General features: G+C 35.3%; 1 protein-coding gene across 2 annotated transcripts; it reads left to right on the forward strand.

Annotated features, from left to right (window-relative positions):
- Positions 1-23: 23 nt before the first annotated feature.
- acadl (acyl-CoA dehydrogenase long chain) lies at positions 24-12,358 on the forward strand. 2 transcript variants are annotated; one of them, XM_073853302.1, is made up of 10 exons: positions 24-162; positions 4,666-4,998; positions 5,230-5,394; positions 7,103-7,169; positions 7,297-7,461; positions 7,597-7,698; positions 8,950-9,063; positions 9,277-9,404; positions 11,382-11,468; positions 11,947-12,358. In XM_073853302.1, coding segments are annotated over exons 1-10 (1,257 nt in total). In that variant the 5' UTR covers positions 24-160; the 3' UTR covers positions 12,041-12,358. The 2 variants fall into 2 exon arrangements, with proteins under 2 accessions (XP_073709403.1, XP_073709402.1); XM_073853301.1 differs by lacking the exon at positions 24-162 and adding an exon at positions 2,979-3,155.
- Positions 12,359-14,730: the final 2,372 nt, after the last annotated feature.

Consider the following 14,730-nt stretch of genomic DNA (forward strand, 5'->3'; position numbering starts at 1 on the left):
TGCTTGCGCGGGAGCTGTTAAGTCCCTGCAGTGCTGAAATCAGGTCGCTGGCTATTATTAAAACCAGATAAGCTCTACTGCATCTAAGACTCGCGTGTAACGGGTCCTGACTCCGGCAGCTCGTGGATGGAGGAGGAGGAAAAGGAGGACGACACGGCCCATGTGCGTCAGTCTGCATCACCTGCGTCACATCTTACTTTCATTCACGCTGCGGGTCAATAAACGACTGGATGAGGAGAGCAGATAAGAGAAATGGGTTGTTATGAAAAGAATTAATGTAATTTAACTTGTTTTGTGTAATGCACAATACGTCACAACATCGTCAGCAAATAGTCAATTGTATGTGACATTTATGTTCGCATTATTTAATTCAAAGATGTTAATCTAAGCGACTTGATTTAAAAACTAAATAAGCAGAAGCAATTTATCAAAAGAAAAAAAAAACCCATATTGTTAAATGCCTTCAATTGTTCCAAGTACAATAGCCTTCAGTGTTTATTAGTTTATTTTTAAAGCGTGATAAGCTATGCAAACTTATATAAAATGTTTAGCCTACATTTCATTGATTACAAAACTGGTTGCTGCCCAAAACAAAGAAACATTTAATGAAACAGAAGTGGAACAGTAGGCTATATTTTATAACCCATTTTGCCAACTACACTAAGTAATGTTTGACGACATTTACAATCATTATTACATGAATCGTGCCCCAATAAATCTGACATGTAGTCTAAATATAAAGTTTAAGTTCAAACATCTGAGATATTTGCTATGCTGTTTCTTATAATATGGCTTTAACAACATTGTGCAAAAAATCTATGTAAAAACATAAATAAATATGCACTACTGTTCAATAGGTGTTACTGTAAAGTATAATACTGTTACTGTATAGTAACCACACTGTAAAAAAATTCTGTAGAAATTACAGTATTACTGGGTATTACTGGCAACTACCAGCCAGTAACACTGTAGATTTTACATTTATGTTAATTACTGGCAAAAGTTTGTTTAAAGTTAAATGAACAATAGAGATCTTCAGTCTTTATCTTCTACAGTAAGTTACTGGCAACCAGCTGCATAATTACAGCAAATTTTTTACAGTGTTATTCTTATAGTTTCTCGTTGGTTTCCCGGATAGAGATTATCTTAAACGAGGACTAGGCCTTGGTTTCATTATGAAATATAACTACAAACATGCCTTACTAAAAACATTACTTGTGTGCATTTTGAGGCAAAACAAAGGGCATTGATGTATTTTAAGGTATGTCAGTGCAAGGAGTTTTCAGTTTGGACAGCCCTTACATTTATTGTAGTCTAGGACTAGTCTAATCCCTTTCTGGGAAACCGCCCCTTACAGTATAGTAAGCTCATTAAATGGTACATCTCACAGACTTTTTAAAGATCTCAAATAAATCTTTGCTATGTGAAGTTTTAGCTCAAAATATCATATAGATTATTTATTATAGCATGATAAAATTTGCACTTTGTCGGTGTGAGTAAAAATGTGCAGTTGCAATGTAAATAAGCTGATCTCTGTATTAAATGGCAGTGCAGTGATTGAATAGTGCAGATAAAGGGGCGGTATTATCCCCCTCTGACATCACAAGGGGAGTTAAATTTCAATGAGCTATTTTTCACATGCTTGCGGATAATGGTTTCCCAAAACTAAGTTGATCTTTTTCACATTTTCTTAGTTGATAGAAGCACCGGGGACTCAATTATAGCACTTAAACATGTAAAAACTCAGATTTTCATGTCCCCTTTAAAATTAAATGTTGTGACTCAAAATAAATCAGAACTACCATATGTTATTTGGAAAGTTTTCTTTGGTATTTAATCAAGCAGATTATCTTGGGTTTACATTGTGAGATGTTTTTTTAAACAGTAGCATAGAGGATATTGGACCCTTATTGTATTATTTTCTGCATTATGTGGTCCAAGTCATCTATTTTAAAAGTTTGATAGGCAAACGTTAAACTAAAGATTAATGAGGAAAAAAAATAATGGAAACACCTTACAATAAGGTTACCAATTGGTTATTTAGCTAACATTAACTATCTATGAACAATACTTCTACAGCATTATTAATCTTGGTTCATGTTTATTTTAGCATTTACTAATATTATTAAAATCAAAAATTAAAATCGTTTAAACTGTTAATATTAGTTAATGCACCATGAGCTAAAATGAATAATTGCACTAACCTCAACTAACATTAACAAGAATGAATACATGCTGAATATTGTTTGTTCATAGTTAATGCATTTGGTTTACTTATACAACCTTATATTGTAAAGTGTTACCAATGACATTGTTTTCTCCACATCATTAATCTTTCGTTTAACAGAATGATTATCAAGCTTGGAAGTGAATGACTTGGACCACATAATGCCGAAAATAGTGATTTTGTGATTTTTCATTGCAAAATAAAATAAAAATGAGCAGGACCACATATAATGCAGAAAATAAAACGATATAAAAAAAAAGAGTACAATACTACTCCATACGGACTAAGAAATAACTAGTAAGACATTCTAACTAAGAAATGTTATAGTTATGACAAATTTATTCTATTCCCAAATGTGTATACCTTAAAGGTCTCGTGACGCCCTCTGCAGGACAAATAAACACGCACGCGCTCTCAGTGTATTTAGCAGTACAACATCTGTTTCACTTATTTATAAGAACAAAGATTAGCTGACTCTATTTGACACTGTCATGTTGTCATAATATATGTATACAACCATTATGTCTTCCCAAATAATAAACAACATAACTGATTATTGATTAAGACTTATTGGATTATAATTATATTATTTACAAATCACAGAAGACTTTATGGATATGCCTCATATTGTGATGCTGCTTCAAAATAAAAAAGAATTCATAATGGTCATTAAAATTAATTATGTTCAAACTGTTCAAATATGGCGGACTCTTATTTTGACGTGTTTTTTTATTTGGGCGGAAGTATTTTTTTTAATGTGGAGTAAAGTTCACGTTCACTTGACCTGTCAGTCAAGTAATCCGCTGCTGTTTCGGGATCGATCACATCTAAAAGAAATGTTTGCACTAAAAATATTAAGGAGTTTTTCTCCTGTGAAGAACAATGTTAAAGTACGGAGTAAACAGGCGTTTATCCTCTCTATGGCGAGGTGAGAGTCGTGTTGTTTTATGCTGTCTTTTGTATCTTCTTGACTTGCACAGAAGTCTTTTCTTCTGGTTTCATGCTTTACGTACATTTTGCATATATTTTATGTGTATTTTATACCACAGTTACCACAGACATTGCTCTGGTGCCTATTTTTAAGACATTTGACAGGTCAGGTGTGCCTTTATCGGGTTTAAATATAAATATGCCGCATCCTCTTAGAATACTAATAACGTTACTTTAAAGCTTACTACATTTCTGTCATTAAATGTTTAAAGCTACTTTTAACAAATTATGTGTTTTGTTGTATCATTTTATATTTGTATACCCTTGCTATTTGTTGCTGCTTTTCTTGGCCAGGTCACTCTTGTAAAAGAGATTTTAATCTCAATAAGTTTTTAACCTGGTTAGGTTAAATAAAATAACTTGAATATTTCTCAAGCAATCATAATAAAGCGTCCAATGGTATGCATTTTTATGTATGTATTAGGGATGCACCAATAGGATTTTTTTGGGCCGATACCGATTAAACAGACAACTTCTGGCCGATACCGATATTAAACACTTGTATACAATACTATACAGTTGGTCTATTAGCTAGTTTATTTCTGCATCAAATAATTTTTCCTGAACATGGATTGGATCTAATTAACATTCAACTGACCAACATAATAAGAGAGGCACAAACTAAGCTAAAACTAATATAATGAGACAGCATGATAACCTTCAAAGGTGTTTTTTGCTATTCAGCATTTATTTTATTAACAACATTAACTCATTTTTTACATATAATGGATTTCTTTATGCAGTTAATTAATAAACAATCGGCATCGGCCTTTCTCGTGCTATTGCCGATATGCCGATGGTTTCAAATTCATCAAAAATCGGCCGATAAATATTGGCGGCCGATACATCGGTGCATCTCTAGTATGTATGCATGTATGTATAATATATCTAATAATAATTGTTATAATATATTTATAATACTAATAAGGCTATATAATATTAAGGCATTAATAATTTGTTCAAGTGAAGTAAACACATGGTTTTATTTACCAAATCATTCACATATATTTAATAAAAAACAACATTATGTATTATGATTGTTTTTACCTTCATTTTTATTGAGAAAACACTTTCATTTGACCAATCAATCAATGTTTAAATACTATTGATCTTTAATATTTGTCCACTTCTTTACGATAGAAATGGTGCAGCCACTGTAATACTTGACATTAAATCATGTAAAAATCAGATGAAACTGCTAAGACACTTCACACGTTAATGATTAACAGTCAAACACAATGCACCTCAGACTTTATATGTGTTCCCAAACGGACATTACTGGAAACACAAACAAAAAAGACTGATATCACCAGACAGCATTTCACCTCCATGAGAAATCTCAGGGCCTTTTGTTAATATAGCGAGATCTTGTAATGCTATAATGCTTGATTATTTAGTGCTTTATTCAAGCTCAAAAGTTTATTTTAAGATGTTAATTTGATTCCCAGGATGCAGCATTCAGAGCCTCATCATGGGGAAACCGCAGCACCCTTTCGACCTGAAACCTCTATGACAAAGTCTCTGATGGACATCGGCACCAGACGGATCTTCTCAGAGGATCATGACCTGTTTCGTCAGAATGTCCGCCGGTTCTTTCAGGAGGAGGTTGTTCCCTATCACGCTCATGTTTTATGTGTTTACAGGTGGGAGAAAGCAGGTGAGGTGAGCCGAGAGGTTTGGGAAAAGGCTGGAGAACAGGGATTGTTGGGAATATTCACTCCTGAGGAGCAGGGAGGGATTGGTGGAGACCTGCAGTCTGCTGCCATAGTGTGGGAGGAGCAGTGAGTAGATCTACAATTGTATACCAGATATATAATTGTAGCCCCGCCATCACCTGTAGGGCACAGTGGACAGAGTTTGGGAAAATGTAGAAGTTAGGAATTGGTTGCCAGTTCAGTTTCAGTAAAACCAATCACAGCGAGTTTTGCAACTAAACACAAATAATATCTGTGTCAACTTTTTCCCATATTATTTATTATTGGCTTTGTTCACAAGTTTCTCTTTGTTACTAGAATGTACTGTAACTGCAGTGGTCCTGGCTTCTCCCTCCACTCTGAGATCGTAATGCCGTACATCTGTCACTATGGCTCGAAGGCTCAGATCGAGCGCTATATTCCACAGATGACTGCTGGGAAATGCATCGGGGCTATTGCTATGACAGAACCTGGAGCTGGCAGGTGGCCTTTAGTTCAACCATCACATTACATAATAAAAGACTTATTAGTCACTTTTCAAGACATAAAAATTTGGACTTCCTAGCATGCATTAAGGGCGTTTCACATGGTACGCGGCAAATGCGAGTGTTTAGTTCCTATTTAATAGGAGATGTGCGGAAAGCGGCAAAACAGAGGTAAAACGGAGTTGGTCCACACGCCTAGTTCGTGCACCCAAAATCCCAGACATGGCACTTCATGGCAAGCGAATTTGCACTAAATCCTGCACAAAACGCTTCCAATACAAGAGAAAAACTGAAGCCGTGCGACGATTTTGCCGCTTGCCGTGTACTGTGTGAAACAGCTTTTATGTTTGCTTGTGATACTGTTATATTGAGTCATATTGTCACATATAAACCCATCTCAAGGCAAGTCGTGTTATAGTCACAAAATATTTGATTTATTTATTCGTGTTCATGGACATGATTTTCCATGCCATTTCTTTATTCGGGCCATTGAGCATGAATGTCTTTTTTGTGTCAGTACGAATTTCGATAAATAGTTTTTCGTGTCCATGGCACTACTTACTTTTTCGTGTCATTTTATGTATTGTTTTCTTATTGTTTTTTTCCTATTTTTAAGAAAAATAGGTCCCTTGGGGTTGGGGTTAGAATGATTTTCTGTTTCATTTCAGACATCCTAACCCCAACCCCAAATTTAACCCCAACCCCAAGTGACAATGATTTAACCCTTGTGGGTTGTTGAGGCCATTTTTGTTTTTTAATGTCTTAATTTTGGCCACAACTTTCTCTGTGTTTCAGCAAATGGAATGATTTTTGGTGACAAATCTTATATTTACAGATATTTTTAGATAATGCTTTGAAATTTTTCAAAAACGTAAAAATATACCGTGGGCAAATTTACTACCCTTTCGGGTTGTTCGTGTACAGAAGGGGCCACCTAGTTAGACAGCTGTAAAAATGTATCAGATGAATATTTTTTCCAATTTTTTTTCATAAATCTGTTAATCGCCCTTAGTACTGATAAAACCTACCAAATGTTTACAAAATGTCCATAATTTTAACTCTTTAATTGCCAATCATGAGTGGTGTCACTGATTTGGGGGGGGGCACAAATGGACTGATTTTTAATATAAAAAAAAAGTGATTGTGGACTGGATTTTTTTTACCTTTTTCATAGTCTTGGGCATGCCAAAGATTGGTAAAAACATTGGTTTTGATGCATTTTTAGTTTTTGTACAGCATCAGTTTTTATTCTTTTCCTCCGTCATTTACTGTTTTTGCCCCATTGACTTCCATTATAACAACATTTTTTGATTGCAAAGACATGAAACCATATAATCATGCATTCTTGATTGAGGTAAAATTTGTCATTTTTATTGTTGATCACCATGTGGCGCCATTAACCCTTAAGTAGATACATTGAGTTATATGGCGTATAACAGCGTGTGTGTGTGTGTGTGTGTGTGTGTGTGTGTGTGTGTAGGGTTAGGGTTAGTATTGAGGATCACCAGAAAAACTTATTTATAGAAGTGACATGAAAAAGACATTCCTGATTAATGGCACAAATAAAAGAGGAAAATCAGGTCCATGAACACAAATAAATTAATCAAATATTTCATGACTATAACACAACTTGCCTTGAGATTATGTTGCACATATACACAGTTTATCCTTGAGTTTACATGGGCTTTTTTACTGTATTTCCTAAGTGACCTTCAGGGAGTGAAGACGTATGCCAAAAGAGATGGCACAGACTGGATTCTTAATGGAAGCAAGGTTTGAGAAAACCCATCATCAGTAATGCACACAGTTGTTTTCATATTAGTTTCAATCAGAATCTGCAGTTCTTCTGACTTTGTAAGATATTTTTTATCTGAAAGTGCTGTGTTTTTTTTTCTGCAAGGTGTTTATTACTAATGGCTGGATGAGTGATGTGGTGATCGTAGTCGCTGTGACGAATCGTGAGGCAAAGACTGCGGCTCATGGTATCAGTCTGTTCCTGGTTGACAACGGCACTAAGGGCTTCAACAAGGGCCGTAAGCTGGAGAAGATCGGCCTTAAAGCTCAGGTGCTGTCAAATTTCCTAACAGTTTGCATTAAAGCTTATTGAGATTTTATTGAAACATTATTGTTTTATATGTTTGTGAATGATTATTGATTGGCAAAGAGTCGAGTGATTAATGTACCATATGTTTGTGTACAGGATACAGCAGAGCTGTTTTTTGAGGATGTGCGTTTGCCGGCCGATGCTCTGTTGGGTCAGCCCAATAAAGGTTTTTATTACCTGATGAATGAACTGCCACAGGTATGAGTTAAAGTACACATCTAATGGTGCTTATTGAATTTGCATTAATGTTTAAGTGTCTTAATATTGTAACGTGGGGGGCTTGAAGAAAGCAAAGGAGAGTAGAATCCATGTGCAAAAAGAGTTTTAATGAGTAAATCTCAAAAAGGGCCAGCAAACATATCCAACAAGTGGCAATCCAAATCGTAATCCACAAACAGGCAATTAGTCAGGGCAGGCAGAGAACAATCACAATCCAAATAACAGGCACGGGTCAAAAACAGGCAGATACAAAAACAAGATACAGTAATAATCAGCAGTGATAAGATGAACAGGAAGTGGCTATATACTGAACAAACAGGAAGTGGGGTGTGAAGTGTGACATGATGATATTTCAAAATAAATGCCGGAACAGAACAGGGTGTCAAAATAAAAGTCCTAATAGCAAAAACAAACAGAACACATGATAACACAGAACAAAACCTTACAAATATCTACAGACTGTAACCTGCAGGTGATTTTAGTGGTTTTAGCACTTCCTCTCAAGGTTACACCACAGTATATCTATCTATTTATTAAGTAAGTGGATATTTTGTTATCAAATACAGCGATTTTCAATTACCAACCAAACAAAATAAAATGTTTATCATCCATAAGGTCAAACATTTAAACATAGTATGGTTTCAAACAAGAAAGCAAGCCATAGCTGGGTTTGAATGACATTAGGGTGAGTAAATAATAATTTATTTTTGAAAAGCACTGTCCCGTTAAAATAAACAGAGTTAAAAGATAACCTAGTTTTCTTGCATTGCCTAAATTAAACAGATTAAAATATTTAACTTAGTTTCTGTATTTTTTTATTTCATTATGACTAGTCCCATGTAACTAAAAGGCAACAACATTGCTTTAGTGTAGAAATATCCTATATGACAGTGACACAGATATATAGATTGTGCAGGTAAATGAAGTTCTGTACATTTAATCTTTTTAACCTCTTCCTGTCCAATAATATAAAGGGCTGATGAACCAGGCTAAGAAAATGTGTACAAGCCATAAACAAGTGTGTCATTGGAGCAATATAGCAGCATACAGTACATTGTTAAGTACAGATAATGTGATAAGAAACGAGAAGAGACACGTGTCACAGAGCAATAAACATATGACTGGTTACTGGTTCTGTTAAAACAACACAGAGAGACCAGTCTTTGTCCTTCGGCACCAAATCAAAATGTCTTAAATATTAGTGTTTTGCTTGTTTCTGTCATTCTGCAGGAGCGTCTTATTATTGCAGTCATGGCCCTTGCTAGCTGTGAGTTCATGTTTGAAGAGACGAGGAACTATGTGATGCAGAGGAAGGCATTTGGCAAGACCATCGCTGACCTGCAGGTGGACTAAGGGTTAAAATACATCCCATATTTTGTTTGGTGTGCTTTAAACATAACAGGCATCCAATAATTGTTGTCATAATTAAGGCAAATCAAGTATATCTGACCATTCAGTATTATTGATGTAAAATGAATGAATGTTTTATAAAGTTGCTGCACAGAATAGTTTTTCAGCTTAGTTTTCTCTCTCTCTCTGTGTATATTTTTCATTCAGACAGTACAGCACAAACTGGCAGAGTTAAAAACAGAGATCTGTGTCGGCCGAGCGTTTATTGACAGCTGCATTCAGCTGCACAGTGAGAAAAAGTTGGACTCAAGCACAGCATCTATGGCCAAATACTGGTGAGTATATGCTGTCTATTATAAATGCTGATGTGATTTAAAATATTAAAAACTAAAGTTAATTTAAGTAACCATATCACAACATTTAAATTTGCATGTTAGTGCCTTTTTTTAAACTAGTATGGTTAGATTTTACAGACAAGGGTTAGCTGAAGTCAGGGCTATGTCTTACTTAAATTACGATATTTAAAGGTCCCATATTTCAAAGCTTTCTAGAGTAGCAGTTTAGGTACAAAAAACAGAAGGCGGTGACTGAGTGTTCCTGGCGTCATGTTTTTACGAAAGTCACAACGGCTTGTGAAAAATCACAACTACTTCAAGCAGGCTGTGTGAATTTGACTGAAATTACTGTTTTAAAACTTATATGGTACGTAAATAGCCCTTAGACCTCAGTAATCATGAAAAATACTATGACATTTCAGATTTTTGACAATATGGGACCTTTAAAGGTGCAGTGTGTAATTTTTAGAAGGATCTCTTGACAGAAATGCAAAATCATATACAAAACTATATGATCAGGGGTGTATAAAGACCTTTCATAATGAACCGTTATGTGTTTATTACCTTAGAATGAGACCTTTTTTATATACATACACAGACGGTCCCCTTACACAGAAGACGCCATTTTGTGCCGCCATGTTTCTACAGAACCCCTTTACTGACAAACTTTTTTTACTAAGTTGTCTCCGACGATTACTTGTTTGTCCGGTGATGGCCACCGTAGCTTCTCTATGTGTTTCAAAACAAGGGGTGAGCAGTGGACTGAACCATTGGTGCAATTCACAACATCACCACTAGATGCCACTAAAATTTGCACACTGCACCTTTAAGTCACTTTTATAAAAAATGCCTTATAAATAAATATTGAAGGAGTAGTCGATTTTCTTGGGGAAGATCCAGATAATTTACTCACCACCATCTCATTCAAAATGTTGATGTCATTCTTTGTTCAGTCGAGAAGAAATTATGTTTTTTGAGGAAAACATTTCAGGATTTTTCTAATTTTAATGGACTTTAATGGACACCAACACTTAAAAGTTTTAATGCAGTTTAAAATTGCAGTTTCAACGGAGTTTCAAATTACTCTAAATGATCCCAAATGAGGCATAAGGGTCTTATCTAGTGAAACGATTGTCATTTTTGACAAGAAAAATGAAAAATATGCACTTTTAAACCACAACGTAATAACGTGGAAAGGTCACGTGTTACATATATGAAATGCATATTTGCGGACCAATTTAAACAATAAACTGACACAAAAACATTAATTAGTATCATTCCACATACAACAACGTCGGAACGGTCGACATATGGTGACGTATTGTTGGCGCGTCACAGGCCGGGAGATAGACGAGAAGTTGTGGTTTAAAAGTGCATATTTTTTATTTTTCTTGTCAAAAATGACAATCGTTTCGCTAGATCGTTTAGAGTCCTTTGAAACTCCATCTAAAAAAGTGTTAAGTGTTTAGTTAAGTGTTTAGTGTTGGTGTCCATTAAAGTCCATTAAAATGAGAAAAATCCTGTAATGATTTCCTCAAAAAACATAATTTCTTCTTGACTGAACAAAGAAAGACATCAACATTTTGGATGACATGGTGGTGAGTAAATTGGAAAATGGACTAATCCTTTAAGGGTGTGCATTTTGAGACAAACAATGACACATTTTAAGACCTATCAGGGCAAGGTATTTTCAGTTAAGAGTGCTCAAACATTCATTTTAGTTTGGGATTGACCTTAAGCCTTGTCTGTGAAACTCTGTATATATAGATATAAAATGTTATTGTGGAAATTGACATATTTTACTTATTTATTAAGTGTGCCATATTCAGGTTTGTTGTATTTTGTAGGACATGTATAACATTGTTCCAAAGAAATAAGAATTTCTCTTTTATTCATTTACATTTTTAATAGCTATGTAATAATTTTAACTGTTTTAGAGAGTACTGGACCTACATGTTTGTCTTGACCTCTCCGCAGGGCTTCAGATTTACAGAATAAAGTTGCTACTCAGTGCCTGCAGCTTCATGGTGGATGGGGTTACATGTGGGAATATCCAATAGCCAAGTGAGTGACAGTCACCGTTTTCACTGTATTAAGAGCTCAGTACTGACAATTGACCTATGGCTAAGCCACGCCCCCTCCACTCACTCGGACAAACAATCAACATTCGGTGATAGGTGCTATGGCGCTGTCACAGTAGGAGACATTTCACAGGAGGCAATTGATGATTTTTGGAGACAGAAAGACTATATATCATCTCGAAGTTACCAAAAGGGCCTAAACTATGCATTATATTAATCATTTTATTGTTAAGAAGGTCGATGAAAAGCTTCAGCTACAGCTTGTTTTACATTAAAGGCCAATGGTTTGACCTCTTACCAGACAACACAGATTCATGTTTACCCTAAAAGCATTGCAGAGATAGATTATCATATGATTAATAGAACATAGTATTGAGAGTCTATGTGAGAATAACCATTCATAATATAGTGAATTACAGAAGTCATCAGAAGTGTTTTAGTGATTGTTTTGTGTGTTTCAGGGCGTTTGCTGATTCTAGAGTGCAGCCCATTTATGGAGGAACCAATGAGATCATGAAGGAGCTTATCGCACGCAACATTGTTAGCCAGAAATAAAACTTAAAAACGTGTTTTTATTGAGTGCCTTTTAATGTTTCTAATTACTTCAGAAGTATTTTAATACATTTATTTGTGAATTATAATACCTCAAAACTAATTTTGGATGTTAATCTGCAATTTGTGCTGTATGTGTATCACATGATGTCTGCAAAGAGAACAGCCTTCTGTTTTTGACTTTATGTCATGCATGGACATTTTTTACTCAGTGTTTGCCTACCAGACGAACATTTTAACACTTAGAAGAAACATTGCATTACTGTGATTTTACGAATGTCTGTCAGCAAATAAGTCTTTATAAAGATTTCTTTAGATGGCTGTTCTGCTGTTTATCTCTTTACCTTATTCGCAGTTTATTTTAAATGATTTTATTTATGCACTCTTTTGATTTTATGATATGTTGTGCCTGTCGTGTTTCTGGTGAGTCATGGAGTTGAGGTGGATGGTCTGTATGGTGGGTGTTATAAAGAGACTAAAACACAAGTATTTAACCTTTTCTCTTCCCATCCCTCTTTCTGTCCTGGGTATAATTATTAAAAGCTATTCAAATATAGCATGATAAGTTCAGTGTAGCTGTTGTTTGAAAAGAAATCAAGAGATCAAGCTTTAAAAAAGTTTAGAAGATCAGAGTGCCTTAACATGAAATGAACAAATTATAGTTTTTTTTAAATGATTCAGTCTAAATACAGTTGAAAGAGAAAGAATGTGAGCCCTTTGGGCTTGCTTGGATTTCTTCATGGATTGGTCGTGGAATGTGTTCTGGTCTTCATCTGGGTCACAGCAGTGGAGAGACACAGTCTGCTTAAACTATTGCCGCACAAACATTGTGCGTTTTTATGTTTTTATTGAACACAACATGTAAACATTCATAGTGCAGGGTGGAAAAAGTAATAATCTCAACCAAACGTTTCCTATAGTTACAGATCAGACCTGCACAACGGTCAGGAGAAATTTTGGACCATTCCTCTTTACAAAAGTGTTTCAGCTCAGCAATATTCTTGGGATGTCTGGTGTGAATCGCTCTCTTGAGGTCATGCCACAGCATCTCAATCGGGTTGAGGTCAGGAATCTGACTGGGCCACTCCAGAAGGCGTATTTTCTTCTGTTGAAGCCATTCTGTTGTTGATTTACTTCTATGCTTTGGGCCGTTGTCCTGTTGCATCGTCCATCCTCTGTTAAGCTTCAGTTGGCGGACAGATGCTCTTAAGTTTTCCTGCAAAATGACTTGATAAACTTTGGAATTCATTTTTCCATCGATGACAGTAACCCGTCCAGGGCCTGAGGCAGCACAGCAGCCCCAAACCTTGATGCCCCCTCCACCATATTTCACAGTTGGGATGAGGTTTTGATGTTGGTGTGCTGTGCCTTTTATTCTACACACATAGCGTTGTGTGTTCTTTCCAAAAAACTCAATTTTGGTTTCATCTGTCCACAGGATGTTTTGCCAGTAGTGCTGTGGAACATCCAGGTGCTCTTTTGCAAACTTCAAACGTGCTGCAATGTTTTTTTTGGACAGCAGTGGCTTCCTCCGTGGTGTCCTCCCATGAAGTCCATTCTTGTTTAATGTTTTCCTTATTGTAGATTTGTCAACAAAAATGTTAGCATGTGCCAGAGATTTCTGTAAGTCTTTAGCTGACACTCTAGGATTCTTCTTCACCTCATTGAGCATTCTGCGCTGTGCTCTTGCAGTCATCTTTACAGGACGACCACGCCTAGGGAGTGTAGCAACAGTGCTGAACTTTCTCCATTTGTAGACAATCTGTCTTAACGTGTACACATGGACATCAAGGCTTTTAGAAATACTTTTGTAGCCCTTTCCAGCTTTATGTAAGTCAACAATTCTTGATCGTAGGTCTTCTGAGAGCTCTTTTGTGCGAGGCATGGTTCACATCAGACAATGCTTCTTCAGAACAGCAAACTCAAAACTGGTGTGTGTGTTTTATTGGACAGGGCAGCTTTAATCAACACATCCAATCTCATCACATTGATTGGACCCCAGGTTGGCTGACTCCTGGCTCCAATTAGCTCTTGGAGAAGTACTTTTTCCACCCTGCACTATGAATGTTTACATGCTGTGTTCAATAAAAACATGAAAACGTATAATGTTTGTGCGGTATTAGTTTAAGCAGACTGTGTTTCTCTATTGTTGTGACTTAGATGAAGATCAGAATACATTTTATGACCAATTCATCAAGAAATCCAAGTAAGCCCAAAGGGTTCACATACGTTTTCTTTCAACTGTAGTTTTGAAAATCACTGGATTATGAAGGAAAATGCAATTAAAAGCAAAAAAAAAATAAAATCAACCGTAGGCCATACTATGGAGAGCCGGATGTGACTAAATTATAAATAAATAAATGCATGGATAAATATGCGAGGAAATGTAAAAAAACAAAAATACAGAAATAAATACATAAATATATATACAAGGAAATGTAAAAAAACAAAAATAAATAAGTATTTATACCTGTATTTCTGCATTTATGTATAATTTTATTTTTGTCCACATTTATTTATTTATTTATTTATTTATTTATGCATTTATTTATTTTCACTTTTATTTATTTTCACATTTATTTATGTATATATGTATTTATGTCTACATTTATTTATTTTTACATTTATTTATTTATATATTTATTTATTTCCACATTTATTTATTCCTACATTTATTTCTTTATTCATTTGTT

This window comes from Misgurnus anguillicaudatus, chromosome 15 (assembly GCF_027580225.2).
Source record: "Misgurnus anguillicaudatus chromosome 15, ASM2758022v2, whole genome shotgun sequence".
NCBI classification, from domain to species: Eukaryota; Metazoa; Chordata; class Actinopteri; order Cypriniformes; family Cobitidae; genus Misgurnus; species Misgurnus anguillicaudatus.

Bases quoted from the DNA above. Each gene is read 5' to 3' on its own strand.
- acadl (XM_073853301.1), top strand. From the start codon at position 2,983: ATGTGGAGTAAAGTTCACGTTCACTTGACCTGTCAGTCAAGTAATCCG. The intron at 5,395-7,102 runs GTGGCCTTTAGT...GTATTTCCTAAG, and splicing joins ACAGAACCTGGAGCTGGCAG to TGACCTTCAGGGAGTGAAGA. The intron at 9,405-11,381 runs GTGAGTATATGC...ACCTCTCCGCAG, and splicing joins GCATCTATGGCCAAATACTG to GGCTTCAGATTTACAGAATA.